This window comes from Cetorhinus maximus, chromosome 12 (assembly GCF_964194155.1).
Source record: "Cetorhinus maximus chromosome 12, sCetMax3.hap1.1, whole genome shotgun sequence".
NCBI classification, from domain to species: Eukaryota; Metazoa; Chordata; class Chondrichthyes; order Lamniformes; family Cetorhinidae; genus Cetorhinus; species Cetorhinus maximus.
The window spans coordinates 96005273-96030092 of NC_135890.1; the positions used below are offsets into that span (position 1 = coordinate 96005273).

The 24820-nt window shown below is 42.7% G+C and overlaps 1 protein-coding gene across 1 annotated transcript in view; it reads right to left on the minus strand.

Annotated features, from left to right (window-relative positions):
- The window catches only part of cfap251 (cilia and flagella associated protein 251), a 73411-nt gene extending 50423 nt beyond the window's left edge, over positions 1 to 22988 (minus strand). Inside the window, exons 1-7 of the mRNA XM_078554659.1 lie at positions 22827 to 22988; positions 17079 to 17303; positions 15593 to 15733; positions 13198 to 13307; positions 11811 to 11919; positions 2368 to 2448; positions 683 to 760 (exon numbers count right to left, since the gene is read on the minus strand). Of these exons, the coding sequence (XP_078410785.1) occupies positions 683 to 760; positions 2368 to 2448; positions 11811 to 11919; positions 13198 to 13307; positions 15593 to 15733; positions 17079 to 17303; positions 22827 to 22988 (906 nt within the window). The remainder of the gene's footprint in view (positions 1 to 682; positions 761 to 2367; positions 2449 to 11810; positions 11920 to 13197; positions 13308 to 15592; positions 15734 to 17078; positions 17304 to 22826) is intronic.
- Between the last annotated feature and the right edge of the window lie 1832 nt (positions 22989 to 24820).

The following is a 24820-nucleotide window of genomic DNA, read 5'->3' on the forward strand; positions in this document are numbered from 1 at the left end:
ACAGCTACAATTACCTAAATTTACCTATTAAGAGCCCTTCCCACAGGGAGCACTTGAATAATGAATTTAAAGGGACAGGGAATATTAGCAGCTAAACAGCATAGTTGTGCTCCATATATCAGATTACCTGTATGCTGCATAAGAAAGATTTGGATATATTTGGATTTATTTGGATATGTATTGGATATATAAAACCAAAAATTTAAAAACAAATTTAAAAATGAAAATGCCCAGAGAAGATACCAAAGTTATTCAGATTTATTTCAATTGGTTGATAAATCCCTTATAAATAAAGTTCACTTTTTTAAAGAAATAAAATTCCTATGTTGTAAATTACTTATATAACATTATATATGTCAGTAAACTAGACAAGTTACCCAATTTTCAAGCTTTGGACAGAACTGTAAACCGCAAGACATCATCTGAAGTCTTTCTGTAAATGTCAGCACTTATTTGTAGCCATCTTCTAATTTATGCCAAACAAAAAAAAGAGTCATACAGACTCGAAACATCAACTCTGTTTCTCTTTTCACAGATGCTGTCAGACCTGCTGAGTTTTTCCAACAATTTTTGTTTTTATTTCAGATTTCCAGCATCCGCAGTATTTTGCTTTTAAAATAAAATAAAAGGTGCTTGAAGTAAATGACTGGGTCACACTCCACTAATATGCAATAAAACTCACCCAAGTGTAGAATACAACTTCAGTTTTACTGTTGCTGAGCAGCTCAGTATCATCTTCAGGATTAAATAGTACAAAAGTCTAGAAAGAACAACAGGATAACAAGAAAAGCTATCAAGCTACTTTTCAACCTGTTACAGTCAACTCCACTTAAGTGACTGTCTGACAAATTACCTTAGACTAAAATTAATAAAAATCCCAAAACATTTCCAATCTAGATCTATTAGATTCATTCCTGATTACTGAATAATTACGAACATAAACTACAGTAAAGCAAAACTGTTTTTTGCACAGATTACAAATCTTATCATATTTAGAGGTTGAGTGACAATTCCTTTCTGGAAAACCTCTTTACAGTAAATTAGAAGATCAATGCAAGAATAAACATTTTGAATTTTCAAAAATTTTTCCATTACAATTAATTTTAGATCAGCAATTACATAACACCAAGGCTGTACTAATACTTAACTGTGAAGTATTGGCAAGTAAATATTGCTAAATTTATGCCTAACTGGTCACTTTCTCAAAATAAATGAAGCACATTATAACAACACAACATTGGAATGAGTTTTGATGCAAGGTAAATATGCTTCATTAGAATAACTGAAAACAGAGCCAAGCCTTTTAAACATTTGATTATGGGGCAAATATGTTTATGCAGAAAAATCTGTTACTTTGTTTTTTCTAAGGGCCATATAACACAAGATGTAAAATTATGATTACTTTTAAAACAAAATATATCTATAATATGTTAAAAATTACTTATGCGTAAGCTTCCTGCCAACACTTTTCCTACTGTGTCCACACTTATAATGGAAATGGCCTACGTAATTACATCCTCCCCAAATAGAGACACAGCAAGAGGGTCTAATTAAATTGTGACAGGTTTCATTAGAAATATGGGCATACGAAGTTATAATGGAAATACATACATAAGATCAGATTGTCGGACAAAATAGGAGTCGAACTATATTTGCTCATCTGTTCCAATTATCCACAGTTATCTAACTTCATTTCATGTGCCGGCAGCATTTGCTGTTCACCCAATAGGAGAGTTTTAGCATGGGTGACTGGGTGGGATTGAGTGAGTGGGTGGAATTGGGTGTGGGCGTGGATTTAAATGAATAAAAATTCCAAGTGCATCAGGGAACCAGTTCCAGACTGTCAAATACTAGGTTTTATGGAGGTGAGACAAGGGACAACCTGAGGCTCCAGGAGTTAGGTTGGCATTTTAGTTATGTTAATGAAGCAAGAATCCTCAGATACAACCTGCTTCACAGGTTTAACCATGGCCAGCCCAGTTTTCTGTCTTCCTCTCCGCAGTTGCTGAGTTTTTCCGGCTATTTTTGTTTTTGCTTCAAAAGTGCTTGATGGTTGTAAAATGCTTTGGAATGTCTACGGCCATGAAAGGCACTATATGGAAGTCTTTCTTTACTTTTGAGGATTAGAAATGGCACTTTCACTTAAAGATTAGACTTCCACAGGAGTTGACTGATCTCCCATCTTAACGTTAGTGGAAGATTTGTGGAAAACTGGGAGAAACAATGTAATATTTTGAAATGGCAGCCAAAAGTGACATGAGAGTTTTATGTATGTTATATGAGGCATATGATGTTCATCTTACTAATTTTAATGTATCTTAACTGGAGCAAAAAAATGTAATTGATGATAATCTTTCAGATATGTACCTGAAGGCTAAAGGCAGGACTCAGGTCCACAGAACAAAGTGGTCCCTTAGCTTCTGAAGTCCAGTCCCAGATGCACACCCGCTAAAAAAATGTACAAAATACAGTTTCAGGCACAATAAAATGAACATTTAATGAAGTACAAATACTTATTAACTTACCAGTGCTAAAGTTTTATATCTTTGTTTGAATTTCTCCAATCAGATTTGCACCCCTCCGAAAGCATTGAAAAAGGTCTAACAAAATCACAGACCAAATTCTATGTGGTTGTAGTTTATCATTCCACCTCACCCTCATTATCCAGCTCAGTGGAATAATCCTTTCCTGGTTGTGTCCATAACTATTCAATCATAGCCACTTGGCGGAATTTTCCGTGCCCGCTGGGGTTGGCGTGTTCGGTGGCATGAGCAGACAATATGGCAAGAAGGCCAAAAACCTGTTTCAAGATGTCGTGAAACCAGTTTTCAATTGTCCGCTCAGCCCATCGACGGCAGGCCACATTTCCCACCATCGGACATCGGGAACTTCATTGTAATAAACCAGTATATCATTATAAGGCTAGCCTGCCAGTCTCATCCGCCACCCCCCCCACACCCACCCCTCTAGATCATCCACCCACATTGGCATGATTTCACAGCAGCATATATAAAGCGTGCATTTGGAGGGCTGTACTTTGAGGGGAACTCAGAGGTGAGCATACAGTAACATTGCACAGCGCTCGGCCTGGGTCGCCTTTTAGACTTCAAGGTTGAGGCATGTTGGAGGGGTGGGGGTAAGGGCTGCCCTGAAACAACTTTGGCGGGGGTGGGGGTGGGGGGCAAAGACTGCCTTGTGGCTGAAGATAGTGTACAAGCACATGCGGGGTTGGGTGGGGTGCAGGGTGGGTGGGGAGGTGGGGGGTGGTTGTGGGGGGAGGTGGGCGAGGGAAGCAGTCACGCATCAGGGACACCTTGTATAAAGTGACGATTTCTCTACAGCTGAGACAGTTCAGGCGCAGCCACATTGATATGACTGGAATTGGGCCTTTAGATTCTCTGCCCACTCACGCAACGCAGAGGCATAAAGTGCCACCAAGTGCTCCAGAGCTTTTCACCCCTCAGGCACAGGCTGCAAACTAATGAGCATTTTAGTGGACTGCAGAACAGTTAGACGACTGGGTACATTGTACAATCTCCTTGCTAAAGCTGGCTGGTGGACGCACTCACAGCCCCTTGCAATGTCATCATCCCAGTTTGGACCAGTCTCCCCCATGGTTCAAGCTAACAGTGCAGCCTTGCAGTGCGGGTTAGGAGAATGCCTGTGCCTGAGCTGAGAGCACAGCATGCAGTCCAATGGGCAAAGCTGCTGCCAATTGGTCGGGTGGAGTGGGGCAGAGGAAGGTGGGGTTTCGGGCAGCCATGCAGTGCACTAATCTCTGGCCATCCAAGTGATGGCCAGCACTCTCCGGGATGCATTAAGGGACCTTCAGATTTAACCATGAGAGGTTCTTAGTACACCCATGCTAATCCATGTGTCTCTCTCTTTCATCCTGCAGGAGGAGTACATCAGGATCATGGAGCCTGGTGAACTAGCTGTACGCCTTGTGGTGTACAGAGAGTGAAAACAATGGAGAAGAGAGCGGCTGAGGCACCTGGCTGTTCAGAGAGAGGAGCAGCACCCTTTAGAAGAAGGGGCAGCTGGGGCTCCTGCACACTCCGCTGAAGAGCCACAGCAAACTGTCGCTGGTGGTTGCCTGGCTAGACCCAGGGTCTATAGACCTGCCATTCATTCCTGCATATGACCGAGAACTAGTGTCGCCGAAGACTGTGCATGACTAGGGAACTGATCAGTCACATCTGCCAGCTACTGCAGGATTTGGCACCACTTGGGCATGAAAGGCATCCACTGCCAGTGGCCGTGAAAGTGACAGCAGTGGTCAATTTCAACACCAGTGGCTCCTTTCATGGCTCCACAGGGGACCTCTATGGGATATCACAAGCCTCCACACACAAATGCATCCACGGGGTCACGGATGTCATCTTCGTGACAGCACACAACTTTGTGCATTTCACCTGGGACCAGGAGAGCCAGGATGCAAGAGCGATTGGATTTTCCCAGATCTCAGGGTTCCCACAGGTGCAGGGTGCCATCGACTGCAGTCACGTGGCGCTCAGATCTCCATCGCAACAGGCGGTCAATTATCTCAACTGCAAGGGTTTCCATTCGTTGAATGTGCAGCTGGTGTGCAACCACCACAAACACATCCTACAGGTCTGCGCACGGTTCCCAGGGAGTGTTCACAACTTCTACATCCTCATTTGGTCACAGATCCTTGACATCTTCCAGGGTCCACAGAAGCTGCAGGGATAGCTCCTCAGGGACAAGGACTACCCACAGAGACCATGGCTGATGACACCCATGCAGCGGTCTCAGGCTGCAGCAGAGCAAAGTTATAATGAAGCTCATACTGCAACTCGCAACTTGGTGGAGCAAACCATCAGGATGCTGAAAATGAGGTTTTGGTGCCTGGACCGGTCTGGTGGAGCCCTGCAATATAGTCCACAGAGGGTGTCACACATCGTCGTCGCCTGCTGCGCCCTTTACAACCTGGCTGAGGAGGAGATGCAGGAGTTGGAGGTCTCCTCCAGTGAGGAGGACATTGATGGTGATGAGGGTGAGGAAGTCCTTGAAGGCGATGATGATGGCGATGAGGCCCTCGCACTGGTCATTCCAGGCAGGGGCGCTCAGGAGGCCCTCATAGCTGCTAGATTTGTGGAGGATGATGATGACATACAGTTGATGAGGCACCATAAGATCCTCATGTTATTGCTATGAATGTTTGACTCCAATCTGGCTTATGGCAGCACACATACCCTCTGTGGTAATGCTCCTGTCATGGAGACGCAGTTGTGGCCCTAATAGTCGCTCGATTGCAGGAGGATGGTGACGACATGTGGTGAGGACACTCCATAGATCTTCACATGGCCTCTGTGAATGTCTGACTCCTGTCTGGCCGCGGGCAGGTTGCTTGCACTCCATGATCAGGGTCATATCATAGAGACACAGCCATGAAACTTTAAAAGCATCTGATCCTTTGAGCTTGACCCCTTCAGGAGTACAGCGTCACTGGTAACAGATGCTGAAGAGATGGGGGCCAGCCCCACGTTAAAGTTGCTGAAAGCACACAGAGAGAATGACGGAACTCTACATTCTGGTAGCAATGACAAGAACCTTCGAAGTGCAGGCATCAGTAATGTGTCCAGGGAGTGTGAGGCCGGACCATCAGTTTGGTCTGAAGGCTGCACAAAGCACAGGGAATTCGCCCTGGATTGGGACACCTGCCTTTATCTTGTGCAGAAAGATTTCACATCTGAGTGACACGAACACTGCTCATCAGAACAAGGAGCCATAAGCAGGAATACATTCTTGGGAGTTTATTTACAATAGTAAACAGTATGTACAAGTGATTAACACCAATGCCCAGGCTGTGCAACTACATCATCTTAATCTTCCTAACCCTGCTGCTACATCTTGGTCATCCCGGAAATCCACAGCGGAGGTGGAGGCTCCCTGCTCACTGCTAAGCCCTGTCTGTGATGACCTTGACGGCATCCTCTGGAGGGCTGAGACCTGGAGGGCCCTGGCCTGTCTTCAGAGTCCTGTTGTGTGGCAGTGGCACTCTGCTCTTTCTGTGGAGCTGGAGTTGCTGAGATCAAAGGAAGAGGGGGCTCGGATAGGCCGGACACTCCCACAGTCACCTGGATGGATGGCACCAGGGGTACACCTGCTGATCCTCCTCCCTATGGGTGCCAAAGGGCCCCTGGCTGACTCCTTGAGGAGAAGGGGTAGCTGGAGTGAGATCAGACTGCCCCGTACCTCTCTCGTGTACACACTGTTGGAGGCCAACTATGGCATCAGCGATGGAGTTTAGCCCATGCAGCAGTGCAGGAGCGACATCCTGGACCAAGGTTTCCATGGTGGCTGCCATCCTACCAGTGCTGACCTTGGTGAATTGGCATTCCAGTGCTATTACCTCAGCCTGAAGGCGGACAGACTCCTCCAACGTGCCTTGCAATCTGAGGAGTGCAGCGGACATCCCTTCCTGATGTTCCCGATCTTGCCTTTGCAGCTGCAGCAACTGTGACATGACCAAGTCCAGAGGCTTGTCATCTGACTCAGACTCAGCAAATTTCTGGCCTCCGGCGGTCCTCTGAATGCCGGAGACCTGGGAAGTCCCTGCCGCTGCCTGCTGTGGATCAGAAAGTGCGATGTGCTCAACAGATTGTGGTCCTGAGGCTACTCTAAAGCTAGATCCCACCAAGGTGTGTGTCTCTGCACTAGCAGAGGGTGTGGGTGAGCGCTGTGATGGGACTTCAAGGAAGGTGCCTTCAGATTCCTCACGTGCCTCCGAACGCAAGGAGAGATAATTAGTCCATGGCAGTGGCCTGTGAAACTAGACACGTCATTCATAGCATGGTTGTCTGATAGATGTTGCACTGCTGGATCCTCACTTGGTATTGCGCTGCCGACCTCACCGTCAGCAAGGAATCCTTGACGGCCAGCTGGATGGCTCTGTTTTTAAAGTCCGTGAGGACCTTTATCTCAGACATTCCTCCACTGGTCTGCAACTTCTCCCTCTTGTTGTGTGCCAGCTTGTCCTGCATAAATAGAAATGGAGAGAGTGCAAGCAGGACACCTGCCAGGCCAGATGATAAGTATGCCTAGCATGTGTGGGTGGTGAGTGGTCTCATGGACAGGATGAGGACAATGAAAGTGTGTGTGAGAGAGTGAATGGTGATGTCCCTTGAACTGGCAGTGAGTGAGGCCTTTTGGATCTGTGATGGGTTTGAGTGTGTGAGTTGAGAGTGATGACAAGAATGACTTACCCTGGCAGAATGGAGATCATTCATCCTTTTGCAGCACTGGGTGGCTGTCTTCTTTTGCAGGGAGTTAGCGCTGACCACCGCTGCCACCACCTCCCAAGCTAGACTGATAATGTAGCTGCTCATCCTGGGCCAGAGTGGGGGTAGGGGACATCATGGCGGGCCTCCACTGTGTCCAAAAGGTGCTCGAGGCATGTGTCATTGTACCTGAGGGCTGCAGTCTTATTGCCTTTCAGGGCCATGTCTTCTTTGCAGCAGTCGTGGGCTGGAAGCACTGAGAGGTGTGTGCGCGGCTGCACTTTAAATATGGCGCTTGGTGTGATGAAGCGGTGAGGCGATGTTGTGGCGGGCTAATGAGAGCCGCCCGCCATAGAAATGGCATGTTTCCCAGGAAAGCATAATTAATGTGGTGGGTTTGGAACGATGTGGCGTGAAAAGCTGCCATTGTGGCTGGCGGATAAAATGTCGTTTTACTCGCCTGCTATCGCACTTAGTGCAAACCTGGGACAATTCCGCCCACTGTTCCTCCAACAAGGGCTTCTATTCTCACCTTGTTTTATACTGTCTCACAAGGATTTCCCTTTGCCCCCGCCTCCTCTTCCTTATATGCAGCTAGCTCTTTTTGACATAATCTGCAGACATGGGCCAGGATTTTCAATTGCCCTTTGGGGCTGGAACAGGAGCAGGTGCACTTTGAAAGTAGTGCTCTCAGATGGCCTTAAGTGTCCCAACGCCTCCCCGACATGCTGGAATTCTCGAAGTGAGCAGGGAGAAAGGGGTCAGGAACCCGCTCGCTGAAATTAATTGCCTGTTAATCTCCTTGAGAATCTTGTTAATGGGCCGAGGAGGGAGAGAATACAATTTTCATTGTATTAATTGTCGAATCTGAACAGTCTGGTGCATGTTGGTACACAGCTGGCGTGTTCAATGCAGGTAGAAATTAATGTTTTCTCTATGCAGGAAAATTTTGGGAACCAGGTTGTTCCAGGTTGGGCACAATATGTTTTTGTTGCCTGTTTGGCCATTTCTGTGTGTCTCTTCTCTTCTGAAAGGCAGCAGCAGGTCCATCATGGCTGCCATCTGCCTTTGCCACTCAAGCCTGCAGGCAGCTCCCGCCTTCTGGTAATATTCCACACCACTTGGTCGCCAAACTTGCCTCCAGCCCAATTAGGACATTTACACTTGACAAGTAAGCCTAATGAGCTATGCAGATGAGGCATGGGGTCAGGACCCAGAAATTATCTGGGCATCGGGTTCATAACCCCAAATTGAAAATCAAGCCCCCAGGGTCAGTTTCCACATATAAGCTGATGATACCCAGCTTTATATCTGCACTAGTTCTCTCTTCCCCTCCAACATCGGAATTATAAGAATGCTTGCCAGGATTCAGTTGCTGGGCCACAGTTTCCTCCAGCTAAACATTGAGAAGAACTAATCCATTGTTATAAACTCAATATCCTTGAAAACAAATCTATCCTCTTCACCAACCAGTGCCTCAGATTGAGTCAGACTGTATTCCACCTTGGCATCCTTTCTAACTTTGAGCTGAGCTTTCAACTTATAACCTATCCAACACAAATACTGGTTACTTCCACCTGTATCAATGTCATTCACTTCCATTCCTACTTCAGCCCACCTGCCACTGAAAACTTCATCCCTACCTCTGACATCGACAGGCACAAGTATTCCAATGCATTTTTGCCCAAACGCTCATTTTCCACCCTCCAGAAAATTCTCATCATAGAAAACTCTTGCCGCCTGTATTCTATCCTAGATCTTGTTTTGCCTGTCCATCACACCTCTGCTCACTGACCATAATGGCTCCTGGTTGCCCATACTCCTCCAAATTATAATAACCCTTTACACATGTTGTAAAGTGTGGAAGACTGTAAAACTTAGAAACTTGTACAAAACAATGAAATCAAGCTATAAACAACATTAGAGTTTACTGCAAATTTCAAATGCATCTAAACATTGATTTTCCAAAACATTGGATGCTAGAGAACAACCAATTATCCAGGTACAAAGGCCATTAAAAAATTGACAAGCTTCCATCTCTTTGATGCTGCCTTGGAACTTCTGGAGCTTCCTTGCAGCGAGGCCCATCAGAGCAATGTCAATGAGGCAGGTCAAGGGTTCCTAGTGCTCTATCTCATTTTCCTTGGAAAACTCTTGCTGAGCATCCTGGTGCAAGAGATCCTGGTAAAACAATGCACTGTGCGCTGACATTTAACCTCCACAAATGGCAGGATCTGCATGAAGCCCAGTTGGCAGACTGAAAACATAACGATATTCTTTGTAAGACTGCCCATTCCCATCCTCCAAGATGCTTACAAATAATTGCAGTCGAGAGGCTCGAATCGTGGTGTCCCAACATGCAGCTGCTACCCTGACAGGGAAAGGCTGGGCTGTGTTAATTCTGTGCAACTTTCTATGGGTGTGCTGCTTCTGGCTAGTACCAAAGCAGAGATGGAGCCAGAGCTTAAAATCAGCCCTATTTATTCTATTCTTGTTGAATTTTTTTCCTTCCAATTTTCTCTACTTTTGTCTCTCTCTGGAGGCAATAAGTGCTTCTGAGTTCTTGAGTTCTCTACACAAGTCAGCAACTGTTCAATACCCAATCCAAGTGGCCAATCTTCTTACCCAAGATTAGATATTGAGTACTAATAAGCTATTCAAACATAGACACATAAAAAGGAATACATCCAAGTGAACAGTTTATATCCCTAAGGGGCAAGAGCTCTACTCACCAATTAAAACAGCCATGGATGACTAAAGAGATACAAGGTAAAACTTGAAGGAAAAGCATACAAGAATTCAAAAATATAGCACAGATCCTGGTAAAAGGGGGAGATACAAAGAAGAGTGACAAAAAAAGTAAGAGTTGTGAGAAGGGAGTATAAAAAGAAACTTGCAAGGATATCAAAATCAACACAAAAATATCTACAATTATATTAGGAAAATATTAGGGTGCTTAAGAGCAATGTGACCTCCTTACAAATTGATAATAGTGAAATTATAAATGAAAATAAGGAAATGGCAGACATGTTAAATTATTATTTGTGATCGTAAAAAGACTTAAAGCAGAGGAAAAAGATATCATGCTGAACATCCCAAGGAAACCAATATTGAAACAGAGACAGGCACTCATCAAGATTAACATAAGTAAATAACATTAACAAAGAAAATAACGGCACTGATGAGTGACAAGTCTCCAGGACCAATCATTTTCATCTCAGGGTTTTAAAGGAAAGCAGTGAGAACATTGCAGCTGCCCGAACTATGACCTTACAAAGTTCTCTTGATTTAGGAACCGTTCCTTTAGATTGGAAATTGCGCATGTCACTTTGCTGATTAAGAAAGGTGAGAGAGGGAAACCAGGGAATTATCGACCAGTTAGCCTGACATCTGTTGTTGGGAAATTACTGGAGAATATGATAAAAGATGGAATGACTGAATATCTCGAAACTTTCAGCTGATCAGAGAGAGCTAACATGAATTTGTGAAGGGTAGGTCATGTCTAATAAACTTGATTAATTTTTTTGAAGAGGTGATTAAAAAGTAACAGACTGGGGAATGTCTATGAATTTATTTATATGGACTTCCAGAGGCATTCAATAAAGTTCCTCATAAGAAACACTTGTCTAAAGTTAAAGCTAAGGAACTGAGGGCAAATTATTGCCTTGCTTAGCAGATGGTTGTACAGCAGGGGACATATAATGGGGATAATGGACAGGCATTGCAATTGGCAGGATGTGATATTAAGGGGAACTGATAGGGTAGCTAGGAAGGAACTATTTCCTTTGGTTGGGGATTCTAAGCCTAGGGGACAGTGTCCAAAAGTTAGAGCCTGATCCTTCAGGCATGAAATTAAGAAATATTTCGACATGCAAAGGTTGGTAGAAGTTTGGAACTTTCTTTCTCAAGCAGCAATTGATGCTGGGTTGATTGTTAATTTTAAATCTGAGATTGATAGATTTGCATTAAACAAAGGCATTAAGGGATATGGATAAAGGCATATATATGGCAATGGGTTACAGATCAGCAATAATCTCATTGAATGGTGGAACAAGTTCAAGGGGCTAAATGACCAACATACGTTCCTATGCAAATTATCCTCACACAACACTCAAAAAGTGTGTGCTTTCTGGCAGGGGCTACTAGATAACAAACATTATCAGGAACCCAGGCTGATTTTTTTCCTCTCTTGTAGCCCTGGTATTTTAAGGCCCCTATCACTGCCCTGGCTGCGACATTCTGTTTTCCTTTTTTTGCATTAGTGAGCTTTTACATTCCAGGTTTACTGTTGAGTTTGTGATTTTCATTGCTGTTTAACAACATCTTTTAGTTTTACTGTGTCTCTTTGAGTAATATGACAAAAAAGGAAGGGGTTACAAAATTATAGTACAAGACTAGAATTTTTTAAACTGAACAATGAAATCACAGGATAGATAATTCTTAACCAAAAAACAATATTCCTACTTCTGAGGTTAAAATACTCATGTATATATTGTATTAGAGTTAATTAATTAAAATATATTCAAAGGAGGTAAAGCTAATGGAAAATCATAATCCTTTGTGCACCTGAACTGTTCCTGTGCCAACTGTTGCCAGGTATTTCGCATCTTGAGTCATAGCCATGGCACCAACTCCACCTTCTGGGTGACAGTCAAAGAGTGTTTGTACAGGTATACTGGAACCCAAAATAGCAAATATATCGTGATTACAAAGTATCTTAGTTCAATATTACAATTTACAAAAACAATTAACACTACATTAATGATCCAAATTCAGTAACTGTAATTTATATGCAAAAAATATAGATTTTTAAAACAAATACTGGCTCAGCAACATGAAGGACATTAATGCTGGAAATAGAACATTTGATCTACCCAGCATTGGTATCAAGCACCCCTTGATGAGGTAGTTAGATATAGAGTGAAGCCTCTGCTACCGTAGGTCAAAAGGCCTGGGCACAAACTCAAAAGAGGCCTGTCTCAGTTTGAGTTTTTTCCTATTTCTCATACTTATCTTGTGGCCTTTCTGAGATTGCTGTGCTCAATCTAATTCCTCTTGGGCTATAAAAAAAAACTGACAAAGAACTAGATTGACATTATCCAAATTAATTTCTCATAGGATCTTAAGGTTAGCCAGCAGAAAGAGAAAAATTCTATTCTATCAGTCTATGCCAGATTTTAATTCACTACACCACCTGGTAGCCCCTACCCCCACAGCAAAATTTATTTTCTTCATTGTGAACATATGGTTTGAAAGTTAAGCATTTAGCCTGTATTTTTACTTGGATCGAGGACATCCAGGCTTCGTACCTGATGTAGTATTAACAAATCATGACATTCACCACGTTATCAACTACGATGGCATGTTTTGTGCTACTGGATAACAGCTTTTAAAAGGTGCATAGGACCACAAAATAACACATAGCACCAGAAATTGCATGGTACTGCTATCTAATATTAGCAATCCACTTTTCTACTCAGTCATTTTTGTAAGTAAAAGAATTACTTAACTTTTTTTCAGTACAATATAATTTTGTAAATGTTGACTTGAATTCAAGCTACTTGGCTCCTGGAGTCCCTCCTGTAGTGCTACAAGATGGTCAATTTCTGTTTTTTAATTACTGGTAATGCCAGCTATCCCACACCAGTGCCAAAAGAAGACCATTAGCTTCCCCACAAGCAAGTGGGAAAAGTGAAAGAAGAATTACCCTGAGATACTCTTAGGCATCCTCTAACAGTTCAGTTACAGTGCAGAATTATCCGATGCCTGGAAAGATGTTTCCTGTCCTCTTAAACACAGAGCATGTGTGGAGACCAAAAATAATGAAAAGGAAACAAAATTAAGGTACTTTAAATCTGTAATTTAAAACAAGAAGAATTTTAAAAATACACCTGTATCACAGGGACAGATAGAATTAATTCAATAATACTGATCACCATCCACTCAAACTTACCCAGAGAAAGTGTCCCATACAATAACTAGACTCTCTGGACTTTGGTCTGCTGTTGCCACCCATCTCCTATTCCCACTCACAGCTATACATGAAAGTGGACTACAGTGACCCTACAGAACAAATTACATTTTGTTACACAAGAAATAAAAAACTGGAGTATAAAAAATAAAGTGCTTTAGATTTACTATGCCACTCAGATATCTAATTCATTCATGGAATGTGGGTGTCGCTGGCAAGGCCAATATTTATCCCTGTACAATTGAATGGCTCGCTAGGCCATTTCAGAGGGCAGTTAAGAGTAAATCATGTTGCTGTGGGCCAGGTCTCACATATTGGCCAGACCAGGTAAGGACGGCAGATTTCCTCCACTACAGGGCATTAGTAAACTAGATGGGTTTTTATGACAATCTGGTAGTTTCATATTTATTCCAGATTTATTTAATTAACTGAGTTTAAATTCCCTAGCTGCTGTAGTGAGGTTTGAACTCAAGTCTTCTCATCATCAGTCCAGACCTCTGGATTCATAGTCCAGTAACATAACTACTATGGTACTGTACCAATTATTGTTAATGTATAATAATACACATAATAATATGGTACCCATTATTAATATCAATACTCTGGTTGAAATCACCCAAGTTTTGAATGCTATTACCATTTTAACTTTGCATCATATAATTTATTCTAAAAACTAGTTAAGAGAGGGTAGGATTATTCATGGATTAAAGGAATCTAATTGTGAGAGTGAAGGTAAGCCAGGGATATTAAATAAATGCTTTTCATGGATTTTTACAAATGAGAAGTATATTGGAGGACGAAGAACTAAGATCAAGCTATAGCAAAGGATATTTTGAACATTTTAGCATGATTTATGGTGGCTAAGTCATTGGGCCCAGTTAGCATGTACCCTAGGCTGTTGAAAGGCTGCAAAAAAGAAATAGCAAACCCTCTGGCCACCTTTTATTTAAATCCTCTAAATATGCAAATGGTGCTGTGGAGTTGGAGAATAGCCTAAGTTATACTCTTGTTGAAGAAGGAAGAGAAGGACAAACCGGGTATAGATCAATTCATCTAAAATGGGGCTGGATTTTGTGGAGCTCACTGCAGTGGGTAACTTAGCTGGAGAGCATAGAGAATTGCATGGGAGGTCATCCATCAGAGTCCCAGCGGTGGGAAAACTATAAATGATTAAGTCAGCGGTGTGAAGGTAACAAAGCGGGAAACTCGCCCATTAGCAGCGGGAAGCTCATTGATATGATTAATTTTTCACTTGCATATAATTTAAATGCAGTTCAACACAATTTAGTCCTGCATCCCCAATTTAATGAAATTCACATGTGTCTCTTGCGCCTCCAGTAACCCACCCAGTGAAAACTGGAGGCTTACTTGACTTACTGTGAGTCGTTTGACTTGTAGGAGACTGAGTCATGGGGCACTGGATTGATCTTGAAGACATTTTCTGTGTAAAAACTTACTGAACTGACACTCTGAGGGGCAGAGCCTCAGGCCAGAAATTCAGAACCAGAAGTATAGGGTCCAAAATTTAAAGGGGCAGCACAAAACTGAGGTGCAGAGGTGCCAGCCTTAAAGTGGTGTCACAAATCTGAGTCTCTAAGGGAAGGACTTTTAGGAGGCTGCCTGCGAAGAAAGGGAGAGGTAGTGGCAGCATGGGAACAATCTACACTGTCTTTCTTCATCCTCAAGCGCTGGAGGGGATGATCTGGCTGGACTGTGACATCTCAGACCTCAGTTGAACCTGTTGATGCCACCAAATGATCTTGTATGATGATAGAGGAGTCTTCTCCCTGGACTTTGGAATGTCTATTTGTACTGGAGCAACAGAAATTTGGATGCTGGAGCTTTAAACCACAGAGCTTTCCTAAAAAGCCTGCAAGATGATTTCCAACTCTAACACGGGGCTGTGAGCTCCTGAACAGCTGTCAGCTGATGCGGGCTTCCTGATGTGAGAGCCGTCCCCTGCCACTCGGCAGTAAGCCTGTGTCACCCACATTCATGAGCTTGACACCACAGGCCCACGCCAGATCCCCGACAGCTTGTGGGCCCTTTGGCAGGTGCTGCAATTGTGGGACTAAATCCAGCCTCAGCCCCCATTGTGAGCAAGCCCTTAGAATGCAGAATGAGCGTTTGGACATGTACAGTTTAATCAAGGCCAGTCAGTGCTTTTTATTATAAGTAAGCCATGCTTCCCAAAAATTAAAAGTTTTTTGAAGAACTATACAGAATCACATAGAATGTTACAGCACAGTAACAACCCATTAGACCTAATATGTCTATGCTGGTGTTTATACACAACATGAGCCTCCTCCCACCTTCATCTCATTCTATCAAAATATTTGATCAACAAAGAAAGAAAACTATACCAAATATTACCTACCTGTAAGAGGTGCTGACGAGTAATTGAAAAATTGTTCATAACTGCAGTGTGTGAAGAAGCATAAAGGATCAACCTCCGGTTATCAATATGCAGAGCGTACACTGGAGTTTCGCAGTTTATTCCAAAGGACCACACTAAGTTCTGGTAAAAGAAAGCAAAATTGTTCTATCTTTAGACTTCTGTATGTAAATGATTTGTGTGCCTTCCAGATATTAAACAATCATGTAGTACAGCAGTTAATATGATGTTGAATTCACAGTGTGTAAATAAATATTATATGCTCATATCTCTATATCTAAAACAAACATAAATTTCCAGTTGCACATTTTCAATAATACTTTTTGGGCAACATCTTCCCCCCATCGGGGGGGGGAAGTGCAGGGGTGGGCGCAGGTGGGAGGACTTCCAAACAGCGCCCCCAGTCAGGGGTGCACTGCCATTTTACGTGGGCAGGCTAATTGAGGCCCGCCCAGTGTGACGTCCGCTAGGAAGTACAATGTGCTCCCTGTGCGGGCGGGGGAGATTCCTTCAGCTGGGAGTGCGCTCTTTCGCGCACGTGCACGGAAGAGTGCACAGATCTCCCTGAGGCAAAGTGCTGCCTCAGGGAGAGCGGCTCACATTTTAAACTTTAAATAAAGCTGAGAAAAAATTTCCCTGCCATGTCCCCTCATGTGACACTGTCACATGAGTTGGGGCATGTCCATAACTTTTATTTTAAAATATTGTGAGATTTTTAAATCCTCATGAAACCTCATCCCGGCTGTGGATGAGGTTATGTGCCTTTTCAGAAGTCCGCCAGGGCTCCCAGCCTGCCTGCCAACCTTAAGGTTGGACAGGCAGGTCCATTAATGACTTCAACTACTTTGTTAATGGCCTTAATAGGCCGCTGACAGTTTGGCAGGTGCGCAGCCGACTTGGGTGCACACCTGCCGAACTGAAAGTCTGAATGACGCGCCGTGACATCGGGACGCACACCCGATGTCACCCCACGTCATTTTATGCATCGACGAGTGGTCCCCGCCCCCGCTGGCCGACCGGAAGATACGGCCCCATGTAACAAAAATTTACCGAAAGTAAAATGAATTTGAACTTTATTTTAATATATTAATTTGTTTATCAATATTAAAGTAATGAGGTACAGATGTTAGGAAGATGAGATTGTGGCTGGCACAAGGTGTTGCAGTGCAAGCTTGAGTTTACAACCATGGCTTCCCATCTGATAAGTTCCCCGTCTCAGTTGGACAATATCCCAAAGAAAATTGACCTACAATCTCACATATCTCCCACTGGCATCTTAAAGAACAGCATTAACAAAGTTTTAGAAAGAATTTTCTGCTCTATTGACTGGGAAATAGTGTATGGTATGGAAGGGAAAATGTAAAAGGGGAGACAAAGACATTAAAATTGTGAAAGAGAGGCTAGGCGATATTCTTTGCTGCTGAACAAATTAATTTCAGATGGTGGTAGCAACAAAATAATTTCTTACCAAAGAATTTTGTTTAATGTAGGCGTTTTCTTCAAACACAGTGTCACAGACAGAAGTCTCAACCAAAGATGGCTCTTGTTCTGCCAATGGATACGCACAGCTGCACATATCATTAATTAGTGCATTAGGTACACAAAATGCAGCATCGGGATGTAATCTTGCCGGAGCTGAGACAATGCGCATTTGTCCATCTGCTTCATGACTAACCATTCCTTGGCCATTCTTCTTTAGATGTAAGACAAAACAAAATTAATGGTCTATACTCAACTATTTTGGAAAGCTGATCATAATCTGTTCCATCTGTTAAAAATTTCTATAGAATAGATAATTTTTAAAAAATACAAATGTGAAAATAATTACAAATCAGACTCAAACTCTATCATAAATTTCAAATACCCTGACATTATCAATATGATTGGCCAAAATAAAATCTGAAATTATTATTGATTACATCACAATATAAAACTTTAATTCAAATGAACTAATCATTGAAAACAAAGTGTTAAATAAAACAGAATATATAAACATTCTATATGATTAGAAGAGAATACTATGTCTGTTGCAACTTGGTAAGGTTTGAAGTATTTGTCTGAAGTAGTCCAAATGCCTACTTAGTAGAGTGACCAAATTTTCCTGTTTTCTGGAGGCAATCCCTGGACGAGGTACTGTGTCCCCAGAAGAGTGCCAGTTCACAAAACTCATCCCTGAACAATGTTCCCTCTGAATTTTCTTTGTTCTGGGCAGGTTAAAAACTCTTCTGAATTTGCCATAGGCAGCTTACATTTTAAAAGTCACTGAACTGCAACAAAGTTATGTTAAATAGCACTCTCTTGTGCCATTTGTATATGTATGTACATAAATGAAACTAGAATAAACCAGTTCAGTTGGGTACCAGAACTCCAGTATTTTTGTCCTGCTAAATGGTGACAAGGGTGAGAATGGATTTCCCCTAGCTGAATAAATTTAGTTGGAGAAGCTTCCAGGAAACCAGCAAAGGAACTGTGAGTTTTCTTTTGCAGAGAAATAAGCTTAAAAATCCTGTCTTAGAAAAAAGGCTGTTTGTAACGTGGGCAGTCTGACCTTCAAACAGGCATTACCGGGTGACTAGGAGAGTGTAGTTGTGACTGAGAGTCTTCCAGGATGTATGTGGAGCGACTAGAGATGTACTCCACTGATAACAATAGCCTTGAAGATCCTGATAATCCAGCTGTTAATCAGGCAGTGGGGGAAAGGAAAGGGGCAATATTCTTGATGGAAGCAGACCCAGAAGTGTATGAACCACTCATAAATTTGCCCGCCACTGCTAAGCCAAAAGATATGCAGCTGTTGGACATTTTGTATAAGCTTGAGCAGTACTACAATTCCAAGCCATTGGAGATTGTTGAAATTCGGTTTGGAACAAAGAATCAGTTGCTCAGTGAGGACACTGGAGATTTTATTGTGGCTTTGAAAAAGCTGTCCATTCATTGTAATTTTGGAGAATGTCAAGAGAGAGCATTATGGACCAGATTTGTGTGTGGTTTAAAAAGTGAATGCACTTTCAGTAAGTTGCTGACATTGCCAGAGTTAACTTTTGACATAGCTTGAAAATGGCATTGTTCATGTACGTGGCGGAACATAACTTGAGAGAAGTTAGAGTTAACAACCGCCAGTTGTCTGTTGAAGTAAATAAGCTGCAGCTGAATAAGCAGAAGGCCCCAACAACAGCAGTTAGGAGTAGCAGAGATACGAAAAAGTCCTTTACCTGTGCTTATGCTAACACTAGGCGCAGAGTTGTCCATTTGTGAAGGCAGAGTGCTACAGCTGCAAGCAGAACTGTCCTCTTTCCAAGGCATGTCAAAATGTAAGTGGAGAAAGTGCTGACTGAAGGACATGTCTGTCACTGCATACTGTTGTTGAACAGCAGCAGGTCGATGAAGGCTCGGTTGAGATCCATATGATCTGAAGCACAAGGATGTCTAGTGGAAATTCACAGGGCATCATAGTCCAAGTAGCATTGGACAGAGCTCTGGTAAACATGGAGGTTGACACAGGTGGATCAGTTAGCATGACTCCTGAATAGCTGCATATGAAAAATTGAGTCAACATCAACTGGAGAAATCACGCTTAGAATTACAAAGTTATGGAGGAGAGAACATTCCCATAATTGAAAGTGTGTTGGTTCTGGTCACATACAAAAAGCAACGTGCAAAATTGCCTATCATTGTGGTGAAGCTTTGTTAGGAAGAAACTGGTTAGCAGAACTAAGTTAAATTGGAACGAGGTTTTCATGTCAAAGCAAAATTTACAACACAAGATGATGTGATTGCCAAGTGCCCTCAGGTGTTTAGTGAAACTGGCAAACTGATTCAAAGATACAAGGCCAACATACAGGTTCAGAGGAATGCAAAATCAGTTTATTACAGGCCTTGTCCAGTACCCTATGCTCTAAAAGAGAAAGTAGAGCAAGAGCTGAAAAGACTTGAGACCAAGAATATTATCTCTAAATTAGAACAGAATAATTGGGCTACCCCCATAGTGGTATTACCAAAGTCAGATAATAGTGTAAGAATATATGGGGATTATAAGGTAATCGGAAATCAGGTACTGGAATGTAATCCACTCGATACTTTGCCAAACACAGAGGATCTGTTCACAATGTTGTCAGGAGGCCAAATATTTTCCAAAGTTAGATCTGACAAATGCCTATCTGCAACTTTGAGTTAGATGGTGAGTCTAAGCCATATTTGACTATTAGTGCACACATGTTTCATGGGCTGCCATTTGGTGTTTCTTCATCTTCTGGAATTTTTCAAGGGATAATGAACAAAATTTTGCAAGGAATTCAGGGAATAGTGTGCTATTCGGATAACATAGTTACTTCAGCTCCAAACAGGCAAACCCAAGATGACAGGCTGAAAAAACTGCTCCAACATTTGGAAAAGCTTGGGGGAGAATTTTCTCCCTGTCGAGGGGGTTGGACGGGAGCGGGCACGTGGCCGATCGCCGCCATGATTGGCTGTGCGCCGCCATTTTATGTGGGCGGGCCAATTAAGGCCCGTCCAGTGTGACACGCACCCGGAAGCGCTGTGCTTTTCCTGTGCGGGCGGGGGGTGTAGGCTGAGTCGGGTCCTGCACTCTTTCGTGCATGCGCGCGAAAGAACACAGAAATCTCCCCGAGGCAAAGAGCTGCTTCAGGGAGATCAGTTTTATTTTTGAAAATTTTAATAAAGAAAAAAAAAACGTTAAGACATGTCCCTTCATGTGACAGTGTCACATGAGCTGGGACATGTCAATGAATTTTATTATAAATTTTTATTAAACTTTAAAAACCTTCATGAAACCTCATCCCGCCCGTGGATGAGGTTTCATGATAAAAATGTGAAGGCCGCCTGGGCTCTTCGCCTGCCCACCAACCTTAAGGTTGGGCGGGCAGCTCAGTTAATTAGTTTAATTACTATTTAAATGGCCTTAATGGGCCTTTGACAGTTCGACGGGCGCGCAGCCGACTCCGGTGCACGCCCACTGAACTCAAGATCTGAATGACGCGCAGTGACGTTGGGACGCACGCCCCCACTCGCCGACCCGAAGATTCTGCCCTTGGAGTTCAAGCGGAGGCATACAAATGTGAAATGTTTCAAAGTTGGGTCACAGGGTAGCCAAAGGTGGGTTACACCATACCAAGAATAAGGTTCAAACAATAAGAAATGCACCACATCTTCAAAATATCACTGCGCTCAGATCTTTTTTGGGCCCAGTGAATCACTACAGTAAATTCATAACAAATTTGGCAACCTTATTGCATCCATTGAATGAACTATTGAAGAAGGGTGTTCCATAAATTTGGACAAAGGAGTGTGACAAAACATTCAATATGTTTAAAAGTCAACTGGTCGATGGTACAATGTTTGCACATTATGATGTGTCCAAAAAGATTAAGCTAGCATGTAATGCCTTTCCATATGGAGTAGGAGCTGTGATTTCTCGTAACAGAAACAAAAATTGCTGGAAAAACTCAGCAGGTCTGACAGCATCTGTGGAGAGAAAGACAGAGTTAACGTTTTGAGTCCGTATGACACTTCATCAGAATACGATTTCTCATGTTGGATAATGGTAAGGAGAGACTGACTGCATTTGCCTCACGCACCTTCAGTGCCAATGTCTTTGGTTATTGGAGAAAGATGATTTCATAAATACTTGTATGGTTGTAGTTTCATGATTGAAACCGATCATAAGCCACTGATGGCTATATTGAATCCAAAGTCTCCAGTGCCCACTTTAGCTGCAGCCGAATGCAGAGATGGGCTTTGATTTTGTCTGCTTTTCAGTACATTAAGTATAAATGATTGGAAGATCAATGTAATACCGATGCATTGTCTAGATTACCATCCCCATCCAATGTAGAGCCCAAAAGGGCTTTTCGCACATAGATGAGTTGCCAGTAACAGTAGATGATATTGGTAGAACAACCTGCAGGGACCCTGCATTGGCAAGAGTATACGGCTATATCGCAAAAGGGTGGTCAACACAGACACTAGATTTAGAAATCGGGCCATTTTTTTATGCTTAAGAATCGGTTATCAGTGAATAAAGGTTGTGTTATGGGGAGCCAGAGTTGTAGTTCTGAAAAATACAAGATTGCAGTTGCTATAAGATCTTCATGATCAACACTTTTGGATGAGCTCAACAAAGCGTCTAGCGAGAAGCTATTTTTAATGGCCAGGGTTAGATAAGGACATTTAAGACACAGAGAGACAGTGTAGTGTATGTCATGCATAAGAAAAGAAGCTGCCATCGATACCTTTGCAACCATGGAAATGGCCAGCTAGAGTGTGGCAGAGGCTGCACATAGATTTTGCAGAATTTGAAGGGGGAAGGGCTCAGGGGTTTCCGATGAATCAAACTATAACTAGCAAAACTCTCGATATCTTGCATGGTTTGTTTGCTGCTTATGGGTTCCCAGAGGAAACTGTGTCTGACAATGAACCTCAGATTATTCAGAAGAGTTTGTAAAATTCATGAGAATGAACAGGGTAAAACACACTGGAGTTTCACCTTATCATCCAGTTTCAACATGAAATTTCTCATTGACACAAATAGGTTGGCATGGGAAAGTAAAATATCACACTGGTACAGAAGGGGGTGGTTTTTTTATTTTACCCATTGCAACCATGCAATAAAAATACAGTACCGAACCAACCAAAGGCTATACTGCAGCATGACATTTAAATGTTATCAGATGGTTACAACTTATGCCAGAGTTTAAACAACTTTCTTTGTTTTTGAGCTGATACAGCAACAGCAACAGACCTTAACAAAAATGTGGTGGAGCAACACATTTATCTGCATCAGTGGGAACAGAAATAATTTCTAGCAGTGTTTAAGCTGTCACTGAACTAATACTGGAGCATTTTTCAGATTGTCACAAATGCAAGAAGCCAAATGATGACCTTCTGTATTGTTAACTCCAATAGTTTGATATTCTTACTGGACTTTGGGTGACTTTAACTATGAAACCTCCCGCAAAAAAATAGAAAGATAAAAATATTAATTCCAAATTTTAGGAAACTTTCTAAAGGATTTGAACTTTAGCTGCAAGCTGGCAAAATAACAGCACTTTTAGGGATGCACAATTGCATCACATGAGTTATTGTCATGCGTGTCTCTGTGGGGGCCTCTAACAATATGTACAGTATTAAGTACCACTTAAAGAAAGCTAAGCAAACTTAAAAAGTAACTAATACTTGTAATATCATTATCAGTACCTACCTGTCCTGTGCTCTGACAAATTGAGATACTGTCTATTTCTGAAAAATTTTGAGGGACAGATGGAAGCTGAGCATCGGTTGGGGCTGGAGCTGAAACTCCCGCTTGCACATTATCTATTTGTTCTTCAATTTTCAATTGTTCTCCAAAATCATTATCAGACATCTTTCCTTCAACTGAATGAGTTTCACTGTCAGCTGATGGAAATGATGATTGTTCTGCAGCACTGATTGATTCTACACCTTCAAAGACCACCCCATCCTGCAGTTCAGTACTGTCACTGGCCTCGTTTACTGTGCCTTCATTTACGATCACATTGTTAGTAGTTAACTCTTCTGTGTCTTCAGGAACACTGTCGTCCTCTGTAGCATTTTCGGGCCCAGAGGAAAACTGAATTTCACCTGGAGGTGAACTCTCTGGTTGCATGTCTTCCTCCTGATCAAAATACTCTTCAACATTCTTGAGTAGTCCTTGAGGATCTTCAGACAGTACCTCTGCATCTCCACTTGGTGCATCTTCAGTCAGATCCTGTTTGCTTTCTGCCATATTTAATAACTAAGTAAAAGAAATGTCATGAATTAGTCAACAATTCCCCAAATGATAAATCACGAACCTCAGCTGTGCCATTAAAGATCAATAAGTATGACATAGAATGAGGAAGAAGAATGAAATGGGAAAAAATGGCAATTCACTCACTGGCTCTTTGTCCTTGATGTGACTAGTTTTGATTACTTGTCACTTTGCTTGATTAGGACAATGGAACTTAAGAGGGTGAGGAAAAGTAGATAAAAATGGTGGGGATAGTTAGTGGGGAGTGAAAATGCTACCGTAGGGAAACATTTTTATAAAAGAACAAATAAATATTATAGAGGAAGAGACATGGGATTTCTGGTTCAGAATGTTGCAGGCTGAGACCTTTAGATCATAGGATGTGGGAACAGGAACAGGCAGTGTGAATCATAGAATGATACGGCACAGAGGAGGCCATTTGATCCATCGTTCCTGTGCCATCTCTTTAAAAAAAGAGCTATACAATTAGTTCCATTTTGTTGCTCTTTCCCCTTAGCCCTGAAGATTTCTCCCCAACTTTTTATCTAACTCCCCTTTCAAAAATTATTGAATCTGCTTCGACCACCCTTTGCAAAGCAACTCAATCCAGATCATAGGCCTGAATTTCACACTTGGCGTATGCGCCAAATCAGCGGGCCCGGAAGTGGACGCGAAATGTGCCCGCAATCGACCCCCAAATGGAATTAGCAGCCAGCCAGCGTGAAACGTGCACTGAGAAAGCCTCAGCGCTGCCGAGGAGGACGGGAAGAGGGAGGGCAACGACAGAAGTGAGAGTGGGCACTTCTAGCGAGCTCCCTGAAGGCAGAAAGCTGCTACGGAGCTGCAGACCTGTACAGATTAAATGACAAGAAAAAAATGCACCAAACTGTGTCTATGCAGCACATTCAAGCACCTGACTGCAGAGCTCAAAAAACCTCAGTCCCAGGTATCTTTTTTTATTATATTTCACCCTAGACATTTCATCCTGCCCTCGACCTCATCGGCACCAATCTTCCTGACACAGAATATCGCACACCTGGTGGATGTGCTCTCCAAAAAGGAGTTTGGGGAGGGAATTCGCAATTGGATCCAACTGCTCTACACTAACATCAGTAGCGCAGTCTCAATCAATGGGTGGGAATCAGATAGCTTTCCTATTAAATCTGGAGTCAGGCAGGGCTACCCTCTCTCCCCTGTCCTGTTTGTGTGTTGCATAAAACCCTTTGCTGAGTCCATCAGGAAGGATCTGGGCGTAAGAGAAGTGACAATCCCAGGCAGTGGAGGCACTCAGTTCAAAGCCTCCCTGTACATGGACAATGTCGCCGTCTTCCGCTCGGATCTGCTGTCGGTGCGCAGACTGATCCACATCTGCAACCAGTTCGAACTGGCCTCGGGAGCCAAGGTAAATCATGGGAAGAGCGAGGCCATGTTCTTTGGGAACTGGGCTG